This window comes from Dipodomys ordii, unplaced genomic scaffold (genome assembly GCF_000151885.1).
Source record: "Dipodomys ordii isolate 6190 unplaced genomic scaffold, Dord_2.0 Scaffold131, whole genome shotgun sequence".
Classification (NCBI taxonomy): domain Eukaryota; kingdom Metazoa; phylum Chordata; class Mammalia; order Rodentia; family Heteromyidae; genus Dipodomys; species Dipodomys ordii.
This window is the reverse complement of record NW_012267347.1, coordinates 2,957,723-2,976,272: the sequence shown is the minus strand read 5'-3', so window position 1 is coordinate 2,976,272 and position 18,550 is coordinate 2,957,723. Positions and strand designations below refer to the sequence as shown.

Genomic DNA, 18,550 nt, shown 5'->3' with positions numbered 1-18,550 from the left:
AAACTTGTTCAACCACTTTTGAAAGCAGTATGGGGGTTCCTCAAAAGACTCCACATTAGAGCTCCCTTATGACCCAGCAATCCCACTTTTGGGCATTTACCCAAATGATCACAATCAAAATATATTTTAAAATCACTCATAGTACCAAGAACCAGCAAAATGTCAGCTCAAATGAGGAAAGCAATCAACTAACACCATATCAAATGATCTAGGTAGTCAAACACTGACAAAAATTTTAAATTAACCACCATAAAATTGATTCAATAAGCAATTACAGATCCCTTTATAACCTACAAAAAGACCAGCAAAGGATGAAAAATTATTGAAAAGAATGTAAATTGCAAAGATGAAAAATACAATAACCATAATAAGCATTTTTGGGGGAGGAATCAATAGTAGAATGGAAATAATACATGATAAATTAATGAAATTGAAGAGATAGTAGTAAAATTTACTCCACTGAGACCATAATTTGGAAAAAAGACAAATCTTGAGGAATTCTTGGACCATAGGAGATTTGTCATTTGAACCTCTAGAGCATCCGAATGACAGATGAATGGTTTGGGGCTGTGACAAAGAAATTTAGTTGAAAGATCAAGCTTTATAAAAGACAGTTAAGAAGATGAGATCTCTCTTTAATGATGTAAATCTAAAGAAATTAATTTCAAGACACTTCATTATTAGACTCATCAAACTAATGACAAGAAAGAAAAAAAAACAAAGAAAATGTTTTGAGGCAATCGAGACACACTGGCTCATGTATAGTAAACACCAACCTTGGTGACAATAGATTTCTCATGTGACTCCACTGAGGTCAGAAGGAAGAGGCACATTATTTTCTCAAGTGTTGAAGGAAAAGAACTGTCATTCACCAAACTATTTTTAGAAATAACAAGGGTGAAGGAATAGCTATGTCTTCAGAAGAAAAGAAACCAACAGATTTCTTTTCTACTAAAAAGCCAACCTATAAAGAATGTCTAAAGGGTATTGTATACACAGAAAGAAAATAATAGAAACAGCACTAAAACATCAGAAAGGAAACAATTTTCTGTGAAAAGGAGCAAATGTAGGTTATTCATCTCATTAAGTCTCTTGATTAGCATGTACAATAAATATTTTTTTGATTCGCATGTACAATGAATATTGTACAAAGGACATGTTTGATTGATCAATAGCAACAAATGCAGGTGACTATTCAAGGTAAAAGGAGACCTAAATATACTGTTGGTGGGAATGTAAACTAGTGAAACCATTATAGAAATCAGTATTAAGATTGCCCAAAAGACTAGGCCTAGAACTACACTCTGATTTAGTAATAATACTCCTGGGCATTTATCGAAAAACTGCAAGATAGTATACAACAAAGACGCTTGCACATCCATGTCCATTGCAGCACAGTTCATAATAGCCAAGTTATGGAAACAGCCCAGATGAATGAGCCAAATAATGTGACCTTTCTCTCTCTCTCTCTCTCCTTCCCTCCCTCTCTCTCTCTGTCTCTCCATTTAAATTTTATTCAGCTATCAGAAAGAGTGAAATTATGTCATTGCAGGAAGGAAAATGGATAGATTCTGGGAAAAGTCAAGTCAGAGCAGTGAAAGACAAAAGGTGCACATTTTCTTTCATATAAGACTGTTAGATCCCCAAACACAACCTCTCATGTGAACATACACAGGTGCATATACATATATACACAATGAAGTTGACTGAAAGTATATACAGGAATGAAACACTATGATATCAACTCTTTGAACACTTAGCAGACAGTTTGGCAAAATAAATTTCAGGAACCTGAAACATGTTTTGAATGGAGGGAGCGTACTGGTGGGAGAGGCTGGATGAATGGACAAAAAGAATGGTGGACAAGTAAGAGTCCTAATCCCCAGTGTATGCATGCAAAAAAGGAAGAAGGGGGAGGGATAGTTGGGATGGACAGTGATAAAAGGGGGTGACTGATCAAGATGCACTGTACACATACATAGACATGTTAAACTATAACATCCTTGGATAACCATTTAAAGATAAAAATACTAGGGGAACAGAAACTGCAAGGGAGAAAGAAAAAAGACAGCAAGGAAGCAAGGAGAGAAGGAAGGAAGGGAAAGAAGAAAAATAAGGAAGAGAAAAAGAGGAGGAAGGGAAAGAAGAACAAGAAAAAAAGGAGAAAAGGGGAGGAAGGGAGAAAACAAAGCAAGGAGGAGGAGGAAGGGAAAGAAAGGAAGGAAGGAAAGAGAGAAGAAGTGAGGGAAGAAGGGAAGGAGGGAAAGAGGGAAGGAAGAAGTATGTGGACATATATCACATGGACCCTATTTGAGGGTCATCTCTAAAACTCATGTTGAAATCTGGTTGCCACTGTAAATAGATTAAAAGGTAGGACCTTTAAAGACTGTTGAGCGCACAAAAAAAGGATAAAAGAAGGAAGTGGTGTTGAGAGATATCAGGACAGCCTTCAGATCAGCTTTGAAACCAGACACCTCCATGAAATAGACTCACAGCAGCGAAAAGATGACTTCTTGTTTTATTACTATTATACTTTAAATAATAGTATAAATTTTAAAGCAATGCTTCTGAGCTCTAGGATCTTGGATTGATCATTTCAACTGTTCTAGGCATAGGTTACCCTTCCATAAAATGCAACTCTTAACCTTTCCTCACCAGATTGTAAGTTTTGAGAACTTTTTATTTTTGCTGGTGCTGGGGCTTGAACTCAGGGCAGGGGCTCTATCTATCCTGAGCCTCTCTGTGCTCAAGATTAGAGCTCTACCCTTGAGCCACAGTGCCACTTCTGGCTTTTTCTGTTTATGTGGTAGTGAGGAATTGAACCCAGGGCTTCAGGCATGCTAGGCAAGCACTCTCCCACTAAGCCACATTCCCAGCCCCAGATTGTAAGTTTTAAAAGGTACTTATTGTATGAAAATGTTTAATAAAATATTTAGTCCATAAACTATTTATCAAACCACAGTCTAGCACCTCTTTGTTCACATTCCATTTCCCATTTTCCCTAAAGGATATTGTGAACTAATGATAAGAAACACAATTAGATGTGCTTCCTGAGACAGCATCCCAGGGGATGGGAGAATCCACAGAGGGAAGCTGTTTGGATGAGAACGATTGTGGTTCACCACCCAGAACTAGAGGTGTGGAAGACCTTACTGGTATTGTGTGGAGACTTCACCGTGGAGTGGGAACACCTGAGCTAGATTTCACGCGTTTCTCTGCAACTCAGCCTGTTGAGAGGCAGTCCAGAGCACCATTTCCCAGAAGCAGGACTTGTTGTCATGGTGATCCCCTTCAGGTGAGTGGAGAATCCTCCCTCCGTCCAATTTCCACCATGCTTTGGTTCATAGCAAGGAGGAATCAGAACCTGATGGCAATGGAGCTAAGGGCTGCCTGAGACACAGCCTGCCCTAAGCCTCATCCTTTCTTCAGCATTCAGCACAGTCATTTTTCTTTTTTAAAATATGTTTTATCGTTACTACAGAGGTGATGGACAGAGGGATAACAGTTATGTAAATCAGGTAATGAGTACATTTCTTTTTGAATGCTTCACCCTCTCCCAGTTTTTCCCTCTTGTCCCCATAATGTCTCGTGCGTATCACTTCTGTATTTGCTCACCCTTTGTCCCACCTTTTCTGTGCTCATTTACTCTCCCAAAGACAAACAAACTAGCAAACAAGATAAAAGGAAAAGAACAAAAATGGCAGCAACACTTGGAAACAAATTATATTAAGTAAACCAGACCCAAAGAAACATAGGTTGCATACTTTCCCTTGGGTAAAAGAATGTGCCTATAATTCTACAAGTAAACACACTGGATGGTAATATATATGTATAATTTATATACATAATTATACCCTAATTATGTATATAAATGCATACATAATGATATACATAATTCATCATATCTATATCTATATATGTATATCTACAGGTCTCTAGACATTCACACAGTGAGACCAAAGGAGGATATTCATAGGAGCACAGATCATAAAGCCTCAATGCATATGATGGTCACTGCAGCATTATTTTCCATAGGCAGGATATGGAATCAACGCTGATGCCCCTCAGTAGATGAATGGATCAAGAAAATGTAGCATATAAACACACAACGGAATTCCATGCTTCCATCAGAAAGAAAGGCATTGCCCCATTCATAAGGAAATGGAAAGACTTGGAAAAGATTATATTAACAGAAGTGAGCCAGACCCAAAGAAACATAGGCTGCATGGGTTCCCTCATTTGTAGTACCTAGACTATGTCTATGATATTCTTAGCAGAGGATCACAGTAGCTCAATAGCTATGTGCATATGACCATATAACATGATGTTATCAAAATGAACTCCAAGAAATGGAAACAAGAGGGTTTTTTAAGTGTACTGTTTTCAGTTGTTTCCCTTTATTTTTCTTTTCCTCTTTGTTTTTGATTTCTGTACCCTTTGTCTTGTATATGTTTATTTTATTTGAGGAGGGGAAGGGGAAATGCAGAAATAGTGAGACAACCCGTTGCAACAATGAGAGGTACAAGTTGTCATGTCGAAAATGAACTTTGCAACTTTGGTGGGGGGGAGGATTGGGTGGGGGGGAGGATTGGGTGGGGGGGCGGGGGAGGCTGGGAAGGGATGTGAAGGGTAAACAAAGGAGGAGGCTGCAATGCTTGATAAGAAATGTACTCCTTATCTTGCCCATGTAATTGTAACCCCTCTGTACAGTATGTTCACAATAAAAAAAGTAAAAAAAAGAAATAGTGAGACAAAGAGTGAACCAATGCAACAGTGATACTTACGTTGGAAATGAGGATAGTTGAGGGGGAGTGGTAGAAAATGAAGGAGTGGGTAACACTTAAAAGAAATGTAACTGTAATCCCTCTGTACATCACCTTTAGAAGAAAAATTTTAAAAATAATATTTTTCAAAATGAACTCCAAGAAATGGAAACAAGAGATTGCTGCTGATGCTGTTGTTTCACCTTATAGTCAACACAAGAAAAGGGCTTGCTCTATCAACCTAAGAAATTTGGAAAGGATAAAAATGATACAAGAAAGGGATTAGTTACAATCAATTAATATGGAACAGATGTTTCTCAATCTACATTTGTGCTAATAAGTGTACCAGACCAGAGTGTGAAGGGAATGTTATCATTGTAGGGGAAGGGATGGTAATGTTAGATCAGAATCCACCATATTTGTTCTTTTGTCCTGCTTCTGTGTGATCTTAGGAAAGTAACTCCACTTCTCTTGGCTTTTATTGCCTGATCTATAATATTATATTTATGAAATCTCCCATCTACACTCTGTGTGTATCTAAATGTGTACCTTACAAATGAAGTTTGTATTCATGTGTATGGGATGCATGTATCTTCACATCTGTTTGTGGATGAGTGCATATGCCCTTTCCGTGCCAAGGCAGGGCTGATATACTTGCGGAACTAGTAATTGGGATAAATGTGTTCTGCATAATTTTGAATGTGTAAAAATATGTATGATTATATGTGAGTGCTTTGAATATGCTTGACTGCATATATGTAGTCACATGTTTGTGTGTGTTTACACACCAATGTGTGAGATGTCTACTTATGCACATACATGCGTAAGAGTGGATCCTATACATTTTTTTTAATGTTAACCAGCCTTTTCTGCTGTCTAAATTAAACCTTTCCTTTTCCAGTTAAAAAAGGCACAAAGGAAACGAGAACCCATCCCATCTTCATCTTAAAGAAGCCAGCCATCTCCTGGCATGGTGGAAGGAATCAGGAAAACCACTGAGAATGGTGCAGCCCAATGTAACGACGTGGTGGCGTGGCTTTGTCTTTCTGGGCTTCTCCAGTTTTGGGCAATTGCAAGTCTTGCTATTTGTCTTGTTCCTTTCTTTGTATCTCATCACCCTGACCAGCAATGTCTTCATCATCATAGTGATCAGGCTAGATAACCATTTACACACCCCCATGTACCTCTTCCTGTCCTTCCTCTCCTTCTCTGAGACTTGCTACACTTTGGGTATCATTCCTAGGATGCTGTCTGGCCTGGCTATGGGGGACCAGGCTATTTCTTATGTGGGTTGTGCTACCCAGATGTTTTTCTCTGCTTCATGGGCTTGTACCAATTGCTTCCTTTTGTCTGTCATGGGCTTTGACAGGTATGTGGCCATCTGTGCCCCACTGCACTATGCCAGCCGCATGAATCCCATCCTCTGTGCCCAGCTAGTGGGTGTCTCCTTCCTGAGTGGCTATCTTTTTGGATTGGGGATGACACTGGTCATTTTCCGCCTCTCGTTTTGCAGTTCCCATGAGATCCAGCATTTTTTTTGTGACACACCGCCAGTGTTAAGCCTTGCCTGTGGGGATACAGGACTGAGTGAGCTGGGGATCCTCATCCTCAGTCTGCTGGTCCTCTTGGTCTCCTTCTTCTTCATCACCATCTCCTATGCCTACATCCTGGTGGCCATCCTGAGGATGCCCTCTGCTGAGGGGAGGAAGAAGGCTTTCTCCACCTGTGCCTCGCATCTCACAGTCGTCATTATCCACTATGGCTGTGCTTCTTTCATGTACCTGAGGCCCAAAGCCAGCTACTCTCTGGAGCGGGATCAGCTTATTGCTGTCACTTACACTGTAGCAACCCCGCTGCTCAATCCCATCGTTTACAGTCTAAGGAATCGGGCTGTGCAGACAGCTCTGAGAAATGCTTTCCGGGGGAACTTATTGGGAAAAGGATGAAGGCAAGTCCAAAGAGTCATTCTTCTCTGTGTCACAGACCAGACAGACCCAGTCCAGTGGGCCAGGAATTCCAGGTGTCAGGCCCCAACTGTCCTGGCCACGGCCCCCGGGACCACCTCAGCCTGAGGGGCCCTTCCTCCCAAGTTGCTTGAGAATGCAGAGACAGACAGGACTTCCTATTTTGGTAAGTGTGAGCTCAAAAAATCTGAATTTTTACATTAATCTTCACAGATATCACCCCTAGTTACTGAAGCCCATTAAGAAATAGAGTTTTCTTAATGCGTGAAGATCACTGTTAATTTTCCAACTCAGCTGAACAGAATGAGGAAGTTTGGAGCATTCAAGGAAGAACAGGTGGGAGTTTTTATCAGGGACACTTAGAAGATTCAAAAATATTTAGACCCTTTGAGTTGTAATGTTCTTTGAAGATCTGAAATTCGGTGAATAGAAGTTTGGCAGATTAGCTTGATACCTTGAAAAATGGAAATACAGGTTCTCTTTGTCTTCCACTAGGTGTCTTTTATCATTTACATAACTTAGATCTTAAACTATCTCATTATTTTACTTTCCCCATTTTAAGCTAAGCTGGATAGATTCTATTTCAGAAAATCTAATTTTCCTATCTTCCTTGATAATTACTGGTGCTCTCTTGTATCAAGAACTCTGGGGTCATTACCTAATATGGGTGTTATCTTTTTGAATCTGCTCTACCTATGGCACTTTCTACCTACATTGTTTCCTATGTGGTTCCAGGAACTATTAGGAATGAGCAAAAGTGTAGTGAATTCCCACAGCTCTTAGGTAGGAGTTCAAACATAAGCTTTTGCACTAACAATCTGAGCAACCCTAGATATTTTGCTTAACCTTTGTCAGCTTCAAAGCCTTCATCTGTGAAATGTTTTTAGCCTGAAAGTTTGTGTTCTCAAAGAAAAAGCATCATTCATATAAATAACTTAGCGTAATACTTGGGTCAATCTCATCTTTTACTAACAATATGTTATGAAAAATGATGCTGGCTTTTACTTTGGTAAGGGTTACTCCAGGGTGAGAATCAAAGAAGGCTCCATGCCAAAGGTAGTACTTGAACTTGCCCTAAAGGATGGATCTTGACTGGTGACAGAGGAAGTACAGAACAATCAGATTCTAGATGGTAATAGAATATATGAATTTTACAAAGGGGCTGAAAAGGCTCAAAATGCTTCTGAGAAAGTTGCTTGGGTTGAGATTACTTTTTTTTGCAGGGTATGGGTGACAGTTGAAAACCTTGTTTCAGACAGATCATTTTGAGGAGACAGGACACAGTAAAGCTTTGAGCAGAGAGTAGAACAGCGTCCGTGAAGTGACTGAACAAGATTAACCTTAGTAGAACGGAGGCTGATGGATTTCAGCAGGGAGAAACCAGAGGTAAGAGGATAAATAAGACATCCATTGTCATCTTCTTAAAGAGAGGCAGAGGCTTAAGTATAGAGAAAAGAATAAGCTAGAGAAAAGTAAGCAAATTCAAGTCAGATGGCAGAACGGGTCCGGGTCGGAGGAAGAAGGTCATCTTAGGCTGCCACCCCTCCCCCCCCCCATTGCACTGGGGCTGTTTCAGCAAGTTCATTTCCATGGCCTATTCAGACCACGCAGCATAACAGGCCACGGATACACCCTGACTAATGGTAGACTAAGGTTGTTCCAAGAATTATTAAGTAATATTCAAATATCTATTTACTACCAAATGCAGCAATTTTAAGTAAGGAAGGGTTAAAAAACCACTTGGGGGATTTTAAAAATAGATATTCATAGGTTTTATCCCTTCAGATCTTGACATCATTGATTGGAGATAGAGATAGCAGAAATAAATCTACAAAATCTCCCCAAATGATTCAAATTTCATATGCTAGGTAAGGATTTGACCATATGTTTGAAAGGGCAAGCTCTTTCTCTCTCTCTCTCTCTCTCTCACACACACACACACACACACAGAATTATGTCTTGCTTTCCACTTCCACATATTGCAATTCAAGTCCTGTTGCAGCTTTCTCCAAGGCAGTCACCTCTGAGTAGCAGCCCAGTGGAGACAGGACTTGCTGAGTTTTTTGGGTTTTTTTTTTGGGGGGGGTGTCTGATCATGGGGCCTGAACTCTGGGCCTGGGCGCTGTCCCTCAGCTCTTCAGCTCAAGGCTAGCACTCTACCACTTGAGCCACAGTGCCACTGCCAGCTTTTTTTTTTTTTCTGCTTATGTGGTGTTGAGGAATGGAACCCAGGGCCTCATGCATGCAAGGCAAGCGCTCTACTACTGAGCCACCTACCCAGCCCAGGACTTGCTGAGTTTTAAGCATAGTCTTGTCACCTTGTTTTTAAAAAATACTTTATGACCCCCATTGCAAAAATGGAATGATAATAATCTCTCTTTGATAGAGCTTTTTTGATGAAGATTATTATAATGCCCTTAGAAAAAAGTCAGTTACACATTAAGTGCACAATGCTATTTTTATTTGGTGCTTCTAGAAAATATCACTTTAGGATGCCAAATCATTTTGCTAATTGATTCTAGCAACGTCCAGCATCTTGTATTTCATGAGGCAGAGGGATCAGTAAGTATCATATGCCATCACTCTGGCATTGTGTCTGACTGGATCTACATCCCAGAGACTTGGGAGGATAAAATGCTGGAAGTAAGTCCAGTTGTATATAGGCAGAACATGGAAACAAGAAAAGGAGATGAAAGGTACCAGAGAGTTTCACAGATGTTAACGAGAAGTGCTCTACTAGAAATGAAATAACTTTGAAAGCCAACGAAGCAGTAGGAATCAAGAAAGAAAAAAAAAACCAAGGATGCAGCCATAGTCTGAGGCTCAGGGACAGACGCTAATATGTAAGTTATAAAGGAGACCATTAGCAAAGTGAAGGCAAGGAGTACTGCATGAAGTCAGTAGTGAGAAGGTCAGGAAAAGATGAGTATTCATTGGAAGGAAATTACCTCTGAGATCAAGAAGGATATTTGATACAAATTCTAGTTGTTATGATACTAAACTATTTATAGCTTCTAGTTTATGTAATTGGTTCCAATGTTCCTTTTTTTCCTTTTTGCTTGAGTGTAGTATGTAGATCAGAGTCTGAATCTGAGCTGTATGAAGCTGATAGTTAAGAGCTTCTTATGGCATTCTTCTTATTGCTTTTTTAGATAATCATTGCAGTTCCTGGCGGTATTATTCAATCCCTTTTGTAATTGTTCTTTGCCTTAGAGAACACATTTTACTGACCACATTCCTCATAATCTGATTTTAGCCTAAAAACCCTTGGCAAGCTTGGAACAGGGACTGCAACCATCCTCTCTTTTCTTTCTTTTTTTTTCTTTTTCTTTCTTTCTTTTTTTTTTTGTCGGTTGTGGGGCTTGAAATCTGGGCTTGGGCACTGTCCCTGCACTCTTCAGCTCAAGAAGAGTGCTTTACCACTTGAGCCATAGCGCCACTTCCGGTTTTCTAGTGGTTTATTGGAGATGAGTCTCATGCACTTTCCTGCACCGGCTGGCTTTGAACTGTGATCCTCAGATCTCAGCCTCCTGAGTAGCTAGGATTACAGGCATGAGCCATCAGTGCCTGGCCTCTCTTTTCTTTGATATTCTCAACATGCAAAGTTTTAGAAAGTCCATACTTGGTAATTGTGATATTAGATGATATTGATTCTCCATGGCCTATTTGACTATATTGTTGGCAATTGTAAAATTTCTGATGACTTGTAATCATGTATATTTAAAAACTTGTCATTAATTTTCAAAGTTTTTTCTTGATTGTTAGATGTCATTGTATTTGGTTCCTCTTATATAAACCAATAAAATAGTTAAATGTTATTATGGGTAAAATTTTTTTAGTTGGAAATAAGTTTTTTTTCAAGTGACTCCTGTGACAAGATTTTTTCCTAGAAAAATCTCCCCTAAAAAAGGATTAATCACTACAAGAGGAAAGAATTGACTTTTAAGATGGTTGTCCAGGGGCAGTATTCATTGGGAGATAAAGGCTGTGTGTGCAGGATACTAGCAGTTTTACACAAGGCAAAAACAAACATACCAAGACAGCAACAAAAAAGCCCCAAGAATTCTCACCAGCAAATTACACCAGTAACTTGTATAAATCAGATCCAAATGCTGGTATTTGAACCTACTCATACCAAATCTCTCCTGAAGATTCCTGGATTCAGTTCCATCTCCTGTTTTTTTTTTCCCCTTAGTTAATCATTTTTTAAAACATTTCTACTGAGCCTTACTGTAACAGGATATGGAAACAAATAGACACAGATGTTATTTTTATCACATTGAAATAAAGAGTGAACTCAGGGGGTTGGAAGACAAGATGGAGGAATCCTGTCATGCTGCAATTTTGTCATTCTGAGAGTAATGACATCAACTCTAATGGCACAGAATGGAAAGGGACCAAATTAAGAAAAAAACAGGTGTTTAGCTTCATTTCACAAACAAAAATATCCTAGATTCCTGGTATCAAATATACTACTTTTAAACTATAAAAATTCAAGCACACTCTAAAAATAAGTTGTAAGTCATTTTAGGTTTTATTTGTAGTTTATTATGGCTGTTTATCACAGTCTAATTATCTGCCCATATTTAGATAATAGTATAGTTCTCAGAAATGCAGAATCCCAATTGGGGCAGAAACAGTTAACCTCTCTTTAAAAAAGAAATGCTTCATCCTATAATGAAAACATGCCAAAATGATAAAAATATGCAGAATACAATGAATAAAAAATAAAGACTTTGGAATTTCCTAATAGTGACCAGGAGAGGAGTTGTTCTTCAACATCTCTATTAGCTCCACACCCCTCCCCCCAGGCTTAGCATAATACACACACACACACACACACACACACACACAGAGTCTTTTCACCCTCCACACTTGCCTGTCCGCTTCAAACCCAATACTTCCCACCACACCAAACTTTTCTACGATCTTCTTATGCGTTGCCAAAGAAGGAATTGGTAAAGCCCACGTAGTCATAGCCGGCAGGATGACCTCGACCTCGTGGGTCCATGTATTGCTGCATATGGATGGTACAGAATGACACCTGTTCCGGGGTTAGGGCCTGCAAAGAAAAGAAAAAAGATAAAGATATAGTCACTGAGATTCAACTAGATGCATCCCCTTGGTTTCTAATGTGCTGGAAATGTGATAGGTGGAGAACCTTTGAAAGAAGAAAAAAGCCCTGTTTCTGTTATACCCTTAAAAATGTATGATTTTCAGTGAATAAGACCAATATAGAGCTCATCCACTCTATTTCTACTTCTCACTTCTTAGATTTATCTCATTAAATGAAAGTGGCAAGAAGCAGCCTTAAAACTGAGTTGCAAGTTTTGAATGAACTCTGACAGTCAGAGAACCACTCTGTTTTTCAGCTAGATGAAAACAGAATGAAGTGGCCCAGACAAGTGGCATTCTGTGAAAGAGGAGATCTGAGGAGAACAAGTGGCCAGATTGCCAGAGGCCTTCAAAGCAGGCAACCAGTAACAAGATGGCCCAAATCTAGATTATGATGAATGCATAGTAGTAGCAGAAGCCATGGGAATCTGACCTGCTTCAAGTCCTCTTTGGTGATATAGGCCTTGCCCTCTGCCAAGGCTTGGAAAGCACTCTCTATGTCATCGCTGGTCTTGATATTCTCCGATTCCTTGTCAATCAGGAATGATGTATAGTCTTCCAGGGAGATATAGCCCTTCCTGTGAGGAGAGTAAGAAGAAGATGAAGGGGGAGGGGAAAGGGAGCGAGAGAGGAGAGAGGAGAGAGAAAAGAGTGAGGAGAGAGGACAGTAGAGAGAAGAGAGAAAGGAGAGAGAGAAAGAGAAGGAAGAGAAAGAGTAGAGAGAGAGAGGAAAGAGGAGAGAGGTAGAAGGAGAAAAGAGGAGAGAGAGAAGAGAGATGGAGAGAAGAGAGGGGGAGAGATAGAGGGAGGAGAGAGAGGAAAGGCAAGGAGTTAGAGGAGAGAGAGAGGAGAGAGAAGGAAAGAGACAGACACAGAGACACAGAGAGAGAGAGAGAGAGAGACAGACAGACAGAGAGATGTAGCTTCCAAAGACAGAAGCAGAGCCCTGTCCTAAACAGGGTTGCAGAGGCAGAAGGAAGTCTGAACCTCCACGGTCCTCCTTCAAATAAGATGTCTGGTAGTGTGGCTATTCTGAACCCCCTCCTCACTCCCTTAGACAAATAAACACTGTTTCTTAAACTCCGGACTGTTTCTATAGAAACAGTTCCAGAATGTTCTACCATCACCAGCCCCAGGTACTTAAATCATTTCTGGTTTTCTTCTATATTTAATGATCAGAAAGAATTAATCTGTCATAATGGCTTGATTTATGTATAACTCTGCTGCTCCCCTACAAGTCCACACAATTCCACCCTCCATGCCTTTGAGTCATGCATATTTCCCTCCAAATCTCCCATACATGAAAGGACTCTTAAGTCCTGTGCTTACAGCCAGCTAAAACTCATAGATCAACCATTTGTCATGAATTGGGCAAGTTGCAGAGCTAGAATTTCAGTAACAGTTAGTGTTACTTCTGAGCTAGCTTTGAAAGAACACCAAGAGATGCCCAATTCTTTTCCAAATTCTTTTCCAAAGGAATGAATTGCATGCATGATCAACAGTTTACTTGCTGATAGATTCCTTCCAAGCCCCGATGACTGTTCTGTTGACCTGTGGTCCTCCGTTTACCTGCTTGGATCCACAGCATCCAGGAACTTTTGAAACTTGGGCTCGGGTTCATCCTCCTCCACCATGGGCAAATAATAGTTGAGTCCTCTCAGGCAGGATCGGAAATCTTTGTGACTCAAGCGCCCTGTCAAATTCTCATCAAAGTGTCTAAAGGGTGAAAACATTTTATGAAGCTCAAAAGAACATCAAGTTACAGAAGGAAAGAATAGACCTTATTGAATCAACTAGAGAGTTATTAACGTGTCATTGTTTTCAGAGAACTCAACCTGTCTGTTTGTATTGCTGTACATTTTTTTAAACATGATGAATAGGAAGAAAATCATAAAGCACAGAGCATAAATGAGATGTGTTTTCCAACTCCTGGAGTCTCACAGACATTATATTTAAATCAATGACTGAAAGCACTTACATATATCTAGATCTTCATTTTAAGATCCCATGCAACCACACAGAGAAAACTATTAGTCATTTGTAAACTTATGAAGATTGCGCAGGTAAACAAAGTGTCAGTCAACTCTGAAGTTATACTCACTTATAAGTGGTGCTAAACTCCTTTAGTGTCTCCTCACTCACACCTATGGTATCTCTGAAAGAAAAAAATCCCACAGAAATTAACCCATCAACTAAAACAGAAAAATAGCAAGAGACATGCCATACGAAAGAGAATTAGAATGGAAATATACTGTTAGATTCATCAATCTCAGAGGCAAGCAAAATATGTTCAGCCTGCCATCTGCTTCCATACAGCCCATGAGCCAAGAATGGTGGGTTTTTACATGATTGACTATCACTGAAAGAATATTTTATGAAACATGAATGTTTATTAAATTTAAATTTAATGTCCACAAATAAAGTTTTATTGGAACATAGCTATGCTCATTCATGTGTGAAATTATCTATGGCTGCTCTTCAGCTGTATTAGCAGAGATAAAAGGTTCCAGCAGAAAGATGCATGACTCCTGGGCCTGAGGAATGGCTCAACAGTCGAGTGCTTGCCTGACAAGCAAGAGGCCTGGAGTTCAAACCCAATATCATAAAAAGGAAGTTATACGACTCATAATGACTTAATTATTAATAGAGAAAAAGTTGTCCAATTCCTCACCTGGACAAATAAAACCCCATACTGCCAGAAAGCTATTGAGACATAAGGGTGCCTTGATATAATTAACTGACCTAGGAAAATTAATTTTTCTGACATGTTAGTCTGTACTTTGAATATTCCTTCTATTTTTGATATTATATTCTTGAATGGAATTTTATAAAATGGAATCCTTTGTGAATATCAGATGAAGGGACTCTAAGAACTGGATATTATTTGGGCGTATAATGAATGTTCTCTTGGGGAGAGGAATGTCTCTTATTCCCTGATAGATTTCACTATTTGAAAAAAAAAGTCCATCTGTGAGTCCATGAAAATAAAAACACTGGCTTTTCCAGTGTGTGTACTATATCTGAAGCAGTTTTTTTTTTTAAAAAACAGATCTTAAAACTGTAGCCATTGTTATGCTCTTAATACCCAATACCATCTTCACCCCTCCCTGTCCTGGCTATAGACCCTCCATACTTGGCCTGGATTTGTTGTTCCAGATTGTGTTGCATTCGCATCCCCAGCTGGTGGAGCTGGTCCCACTGCTGGGCCAGTCCAATGGTGCTGTATTTGATGTCAAGAATCAGAGCCTCCTCCATGTTGTCCCCTAGGTCCTCAATCTTGGTCAGATGGCGCTTCATCGCTTGGATCTCTTTCTGCTTCCTCTGGAGGGAAAACAGAGAAGAGAGATAGATAGTCTCATCAGCTACAAACCCAGAGATGAGAGGGAAGATGCGGATTAGCTCGAGTTTCTCTTAAATTGCTCCTTTTTGATTATTTTTAGGATGCTTTTTTTTGGGGGGGTCCGGTCGTGGGGCCTGAACTCTGGGCCTGGGCGCTGTCCCTCAGCTCTTCAGCTCAAAGCTAGCACTCTACCACTTGAGCCTCAGTCCCACTTCTGGCTTTTTCTGCTTACGTGGTGCTGAGGAATCGAACCCAGGGCCTCATGCATGCAAGGCAAGCACTCTACCACTGAGCCACCTTCCCAGCCCCAGGATGTTTTTTTTTTTTGCCCTCTATGAAGAATTAGCAACTTGGGAAAGCTGGTTCACTTCTGCAATCATTTCTAAGATAGTGAGAAGTTTAGGTGTGATGAATTCTGTCATTCTGATACTCTTCACATGTATAGCTAAGTGTGAACAATTGCCTACTGCAGACAAAGAAGAGTAGAATTTCTGCGACCAAGGCATCATCAGCATCCAGTGATCACATTGTAAATTATCTATGCTATTGGCTGAGACTGAGCTCTTAGGTTCATATCAGCTCTACATTGTCCAGTACTGGACCTCCTTCATCAGTGTGGACAGATGTGTGTGGGCACCTTATGTGCCAAATTTCTACATCTTTCCTAGGCTTTCTAATGAAGTAATATTGTTCCCTAAGAAGAATAGGAGCAAAGTGATTCTGATGATGAAGGAATGTATGAGAAAAAACATATAAGACTTGTGTTCTCAAATTCTATCAGTCATCTAACCTCTTCTCCTGTCAGGAGAAAATTAAATTTAACTAAACTTTTTTGTTTTCTGAGAAGAGGCAATGAAATAAAATTGAAAAACATTATCTTGTTCAATTGTCAGGAGATAAGATAATCTAGGTTGGATAACATCACTTGATCACATTAATTGCTGCAGATATTTTCTGGTGTTCAGGATGTAGGCTGGGGAATTTTATATCTGTTCTGTTCATCATTATAACAACTTGGAATGTAGATATTAACTATGTTGTGTAGTTTGATACATTGATACATTGATAGGCTGAGGGCTATACCCACAAAGTAGTAGCTTATAGTTATGGATACAAATTGAGAGTGTAGTCGGACGGCAGCCTTCATTTCATGATTTTAGATGATATTTGCCTAGAAATGTAAGCAGAGTTTTTCTCTTAAGTGGTTTTCCTTTCACTCTTAATAATTCTAGCAATAGCTTCAGCTACTGAACAAATGTTACTTACTTTATTTGCTTCCAGTTGGGATTCTAGAGTTCCTGTTTCTTTGAGCAAAGATCTAGTTAAAGATCAAGAGGAAACATTATTCATACAGTCAGAGGTCAATATTTCATGCAAACATACCAACTCAAATCACCTATTCTGCTTCTACTTCTCCCAAGTGACTTGGCTTGTTTTGAAAAGATGCATAAAGCCAAATCTTTGTAATCAAATCCTTCCGTCTCTGGCAATCTTTCCAGATTAATGAGAAAGGAAGTAATGCCTATCCCAATTTTTCTCTGCCTAGAAGAGGGCTTTCACTTTGTCTCTCTTAGGTCTGTTCTCATACATAGTTATTCTTAGATACCCTTGGGAAACTAGTTTGAGGATCCATGTGCTACCAAAATGGTGGGCCCTCAAGTATCATAAAGTGGCACAGGATTTGCATATAACCCACATATTTTCCCATACACCTTAACTAATCTCTAGGTTATTGATAATGCCAAATACAATATAAACATCCTGCAAAGTAATTGTTAGCTCATAATGTTTAGGGAATGTCTGTATGTGTTCCTCACAGACACATTTTGCTTTCTGAATATTTTCTTTTCCCTTTTTGGGATCTTTATTCTACAGGAGATGTGAATCATGAGGGCAGAGGTCAGAAAATCAGCTGCAATGAATGCTGTCAGTCTATGCTAATCCACAGATGCAGGCAACCTAGACACAGAGGGTTGACTCTGCAATGAAACAATGAAGGCAGGGTGCCACCTGCTGGAGGATAAGTAGAATGACCTATTTCTCACCATACATTTTAGCTTAGGTACTATCAGATCACAATGGGATAATGATGCATCATTACTGAGGCCTCTTTATCTAATGCTTGCATAATAACATGAGAAAGAAAACATGATAAGGTAAAATACTGACCCATCCAGAAAATAGGCCCTGGATATGGAGAGCATGGAGCAGGAATCAGAAGAAAGAAAAGAGAAACAATACATTAATATAGATCACTTTAATAATCTTATTTCTTCAGGTTTACAGAACATTCTAAGATTTTTGCAGTCAAAAAATATAAACCTGTCCACATGCATTTCCAGGGGGCCTCCCTTTAAGAAGCTCAGCATTCCACAAAGCTCTTTGCTTCAGCACAGAGAACACACATGCAGGGGATGTGCTTAGCACCGAGCATCCACTGCCAAGGTATGACAAAAGGTCAAAAGGCAGAGGCAAGGGGAGGCCTCAGTGCTTCATCTGGTCTTTATCAGATGTTTTCTAGACCTGACACAGGGTCTTACTTTGTTCACTGTTTCATTTATCCTTACCAATGAGAATGTAGGGATGGCCATACTTTACAAACACAATTCTGACCCACGTAATGGACACAGTCTACTAACTTTGAGCATTTATCCTAATAGATTCCACCCTTTGTATCTATTCTGTTCCAGGTCATCACCCAGAAGGCAAGACAAAATTTATCTTCACATACAAATCATTTTACATTGATTAATATAATTAGCCTAGATTATCCCGTTTGATTCTCATGACAGCTTGGGTGGTTGGGCAACATGACAGCTTCATATTTTTGCTTTGTATTGTATAAGTCGCATGGATAAATATGTATGTGCCCTTTAAACAAGTCAAGTAGTCTATTGAACTTCCTTTCACTCTTGGGAGCAGAGGTGCAGAGGTAACGACTGCTCTGGGTACTCTTCAAGGTAGCTCTGAAGGTTACGTAAATACAACAATGGATATGGAAGTAGTTTGAAAAAATACAATGGATTATATACACGTGATTTTTATTGTTCTGATGTGCAATTATTTCCTTCAGTTGAAGGAAAATCAGGGGGATGAAGAGAGGGCCCTCGATGGACAGCAATTCCCTCTCATGATTTTTGCCAGGACTGATCCAGAAACAAATTCTAATGGACCATAAAGAACAGCCAAAATGTCATGAGTTGGACATAGACTACATCATATAAAAACCCCTTCATTTCCTTAAGACACATGCCGTATGCCGGGTGCTGGTGGCTCACGCCTGTAATCCTAGCTACTCAGGAGGCTGAGATCTGAGGTTTGCGGTTCAAAGCCAGCCCGGACAGGAAAATCCGTGAGACTCTTATCTC

The 18,550-nt window shown here is 39.7% G+C and overlaps 2 protein-coding genes across 2 annotated transcripts in view; one reads left to right on the top strand and one right to left on the bottom strand.

Annotated features, from left to right (window-relative positions):
- The first annotated feature begins 5,764 nt into the window (after window positions 1-5,764).
- LOC105996499 (olfactory receptor 10Z1) lies at window positions 5,765-6,709 on the top strand. Its single transcript, XM_013030589.1, has one exon. The coding sequence runs from the start codon at window positions 5,765-5,767 to the stop codon at window positions 6,707-6,709; it is 945 nt and encodes a 314-aa protein (XP_012886043.1).
- A 4,529-nt stretch (window positions 6,710-11,238) lies between these two features.
- The window catches only part of Spta1 (spectrin, alpha, erythrocytic 1), a 63,180-nt gene continuing 55,868 nt past the window's right edge, over window positions 11,239-18,550 (bottom strand). The window contains exons 38-44 of the mRNA XM_013030508.1: window positions 17,352-17,369; window positions 16,449-16,500; window positions 14,976-15,163; window positions 13,944-13,997; window positions 13,412-13,558; window positions 12,276-12,420; window positions 11,239-11,789 (exon numbers count right to left, since the gene is read on the bottom strand). Coding sequence (XP_012885962.1) covers window positions 11,661-11,789; window positions 12,276-12,420; window positions 13,412-13,558; window positions 13,944-13,997; window positions 14,976-15,163; window positions 16,449-16,500; window positions 17,352-17,369 — 733 coding nt within the window. The 3' untranslated portion in view covers window positions 11,239-11,660. The remainder of the gene's footprint in view (window positions 11,790-12,275; window positions 12,421-13,411; window positions 13,559-13,943; window positions 13,998-14,975; window positions 15,164-16,448; window positions 16,501-17,351; window positions 17,370-18,550) is intronic.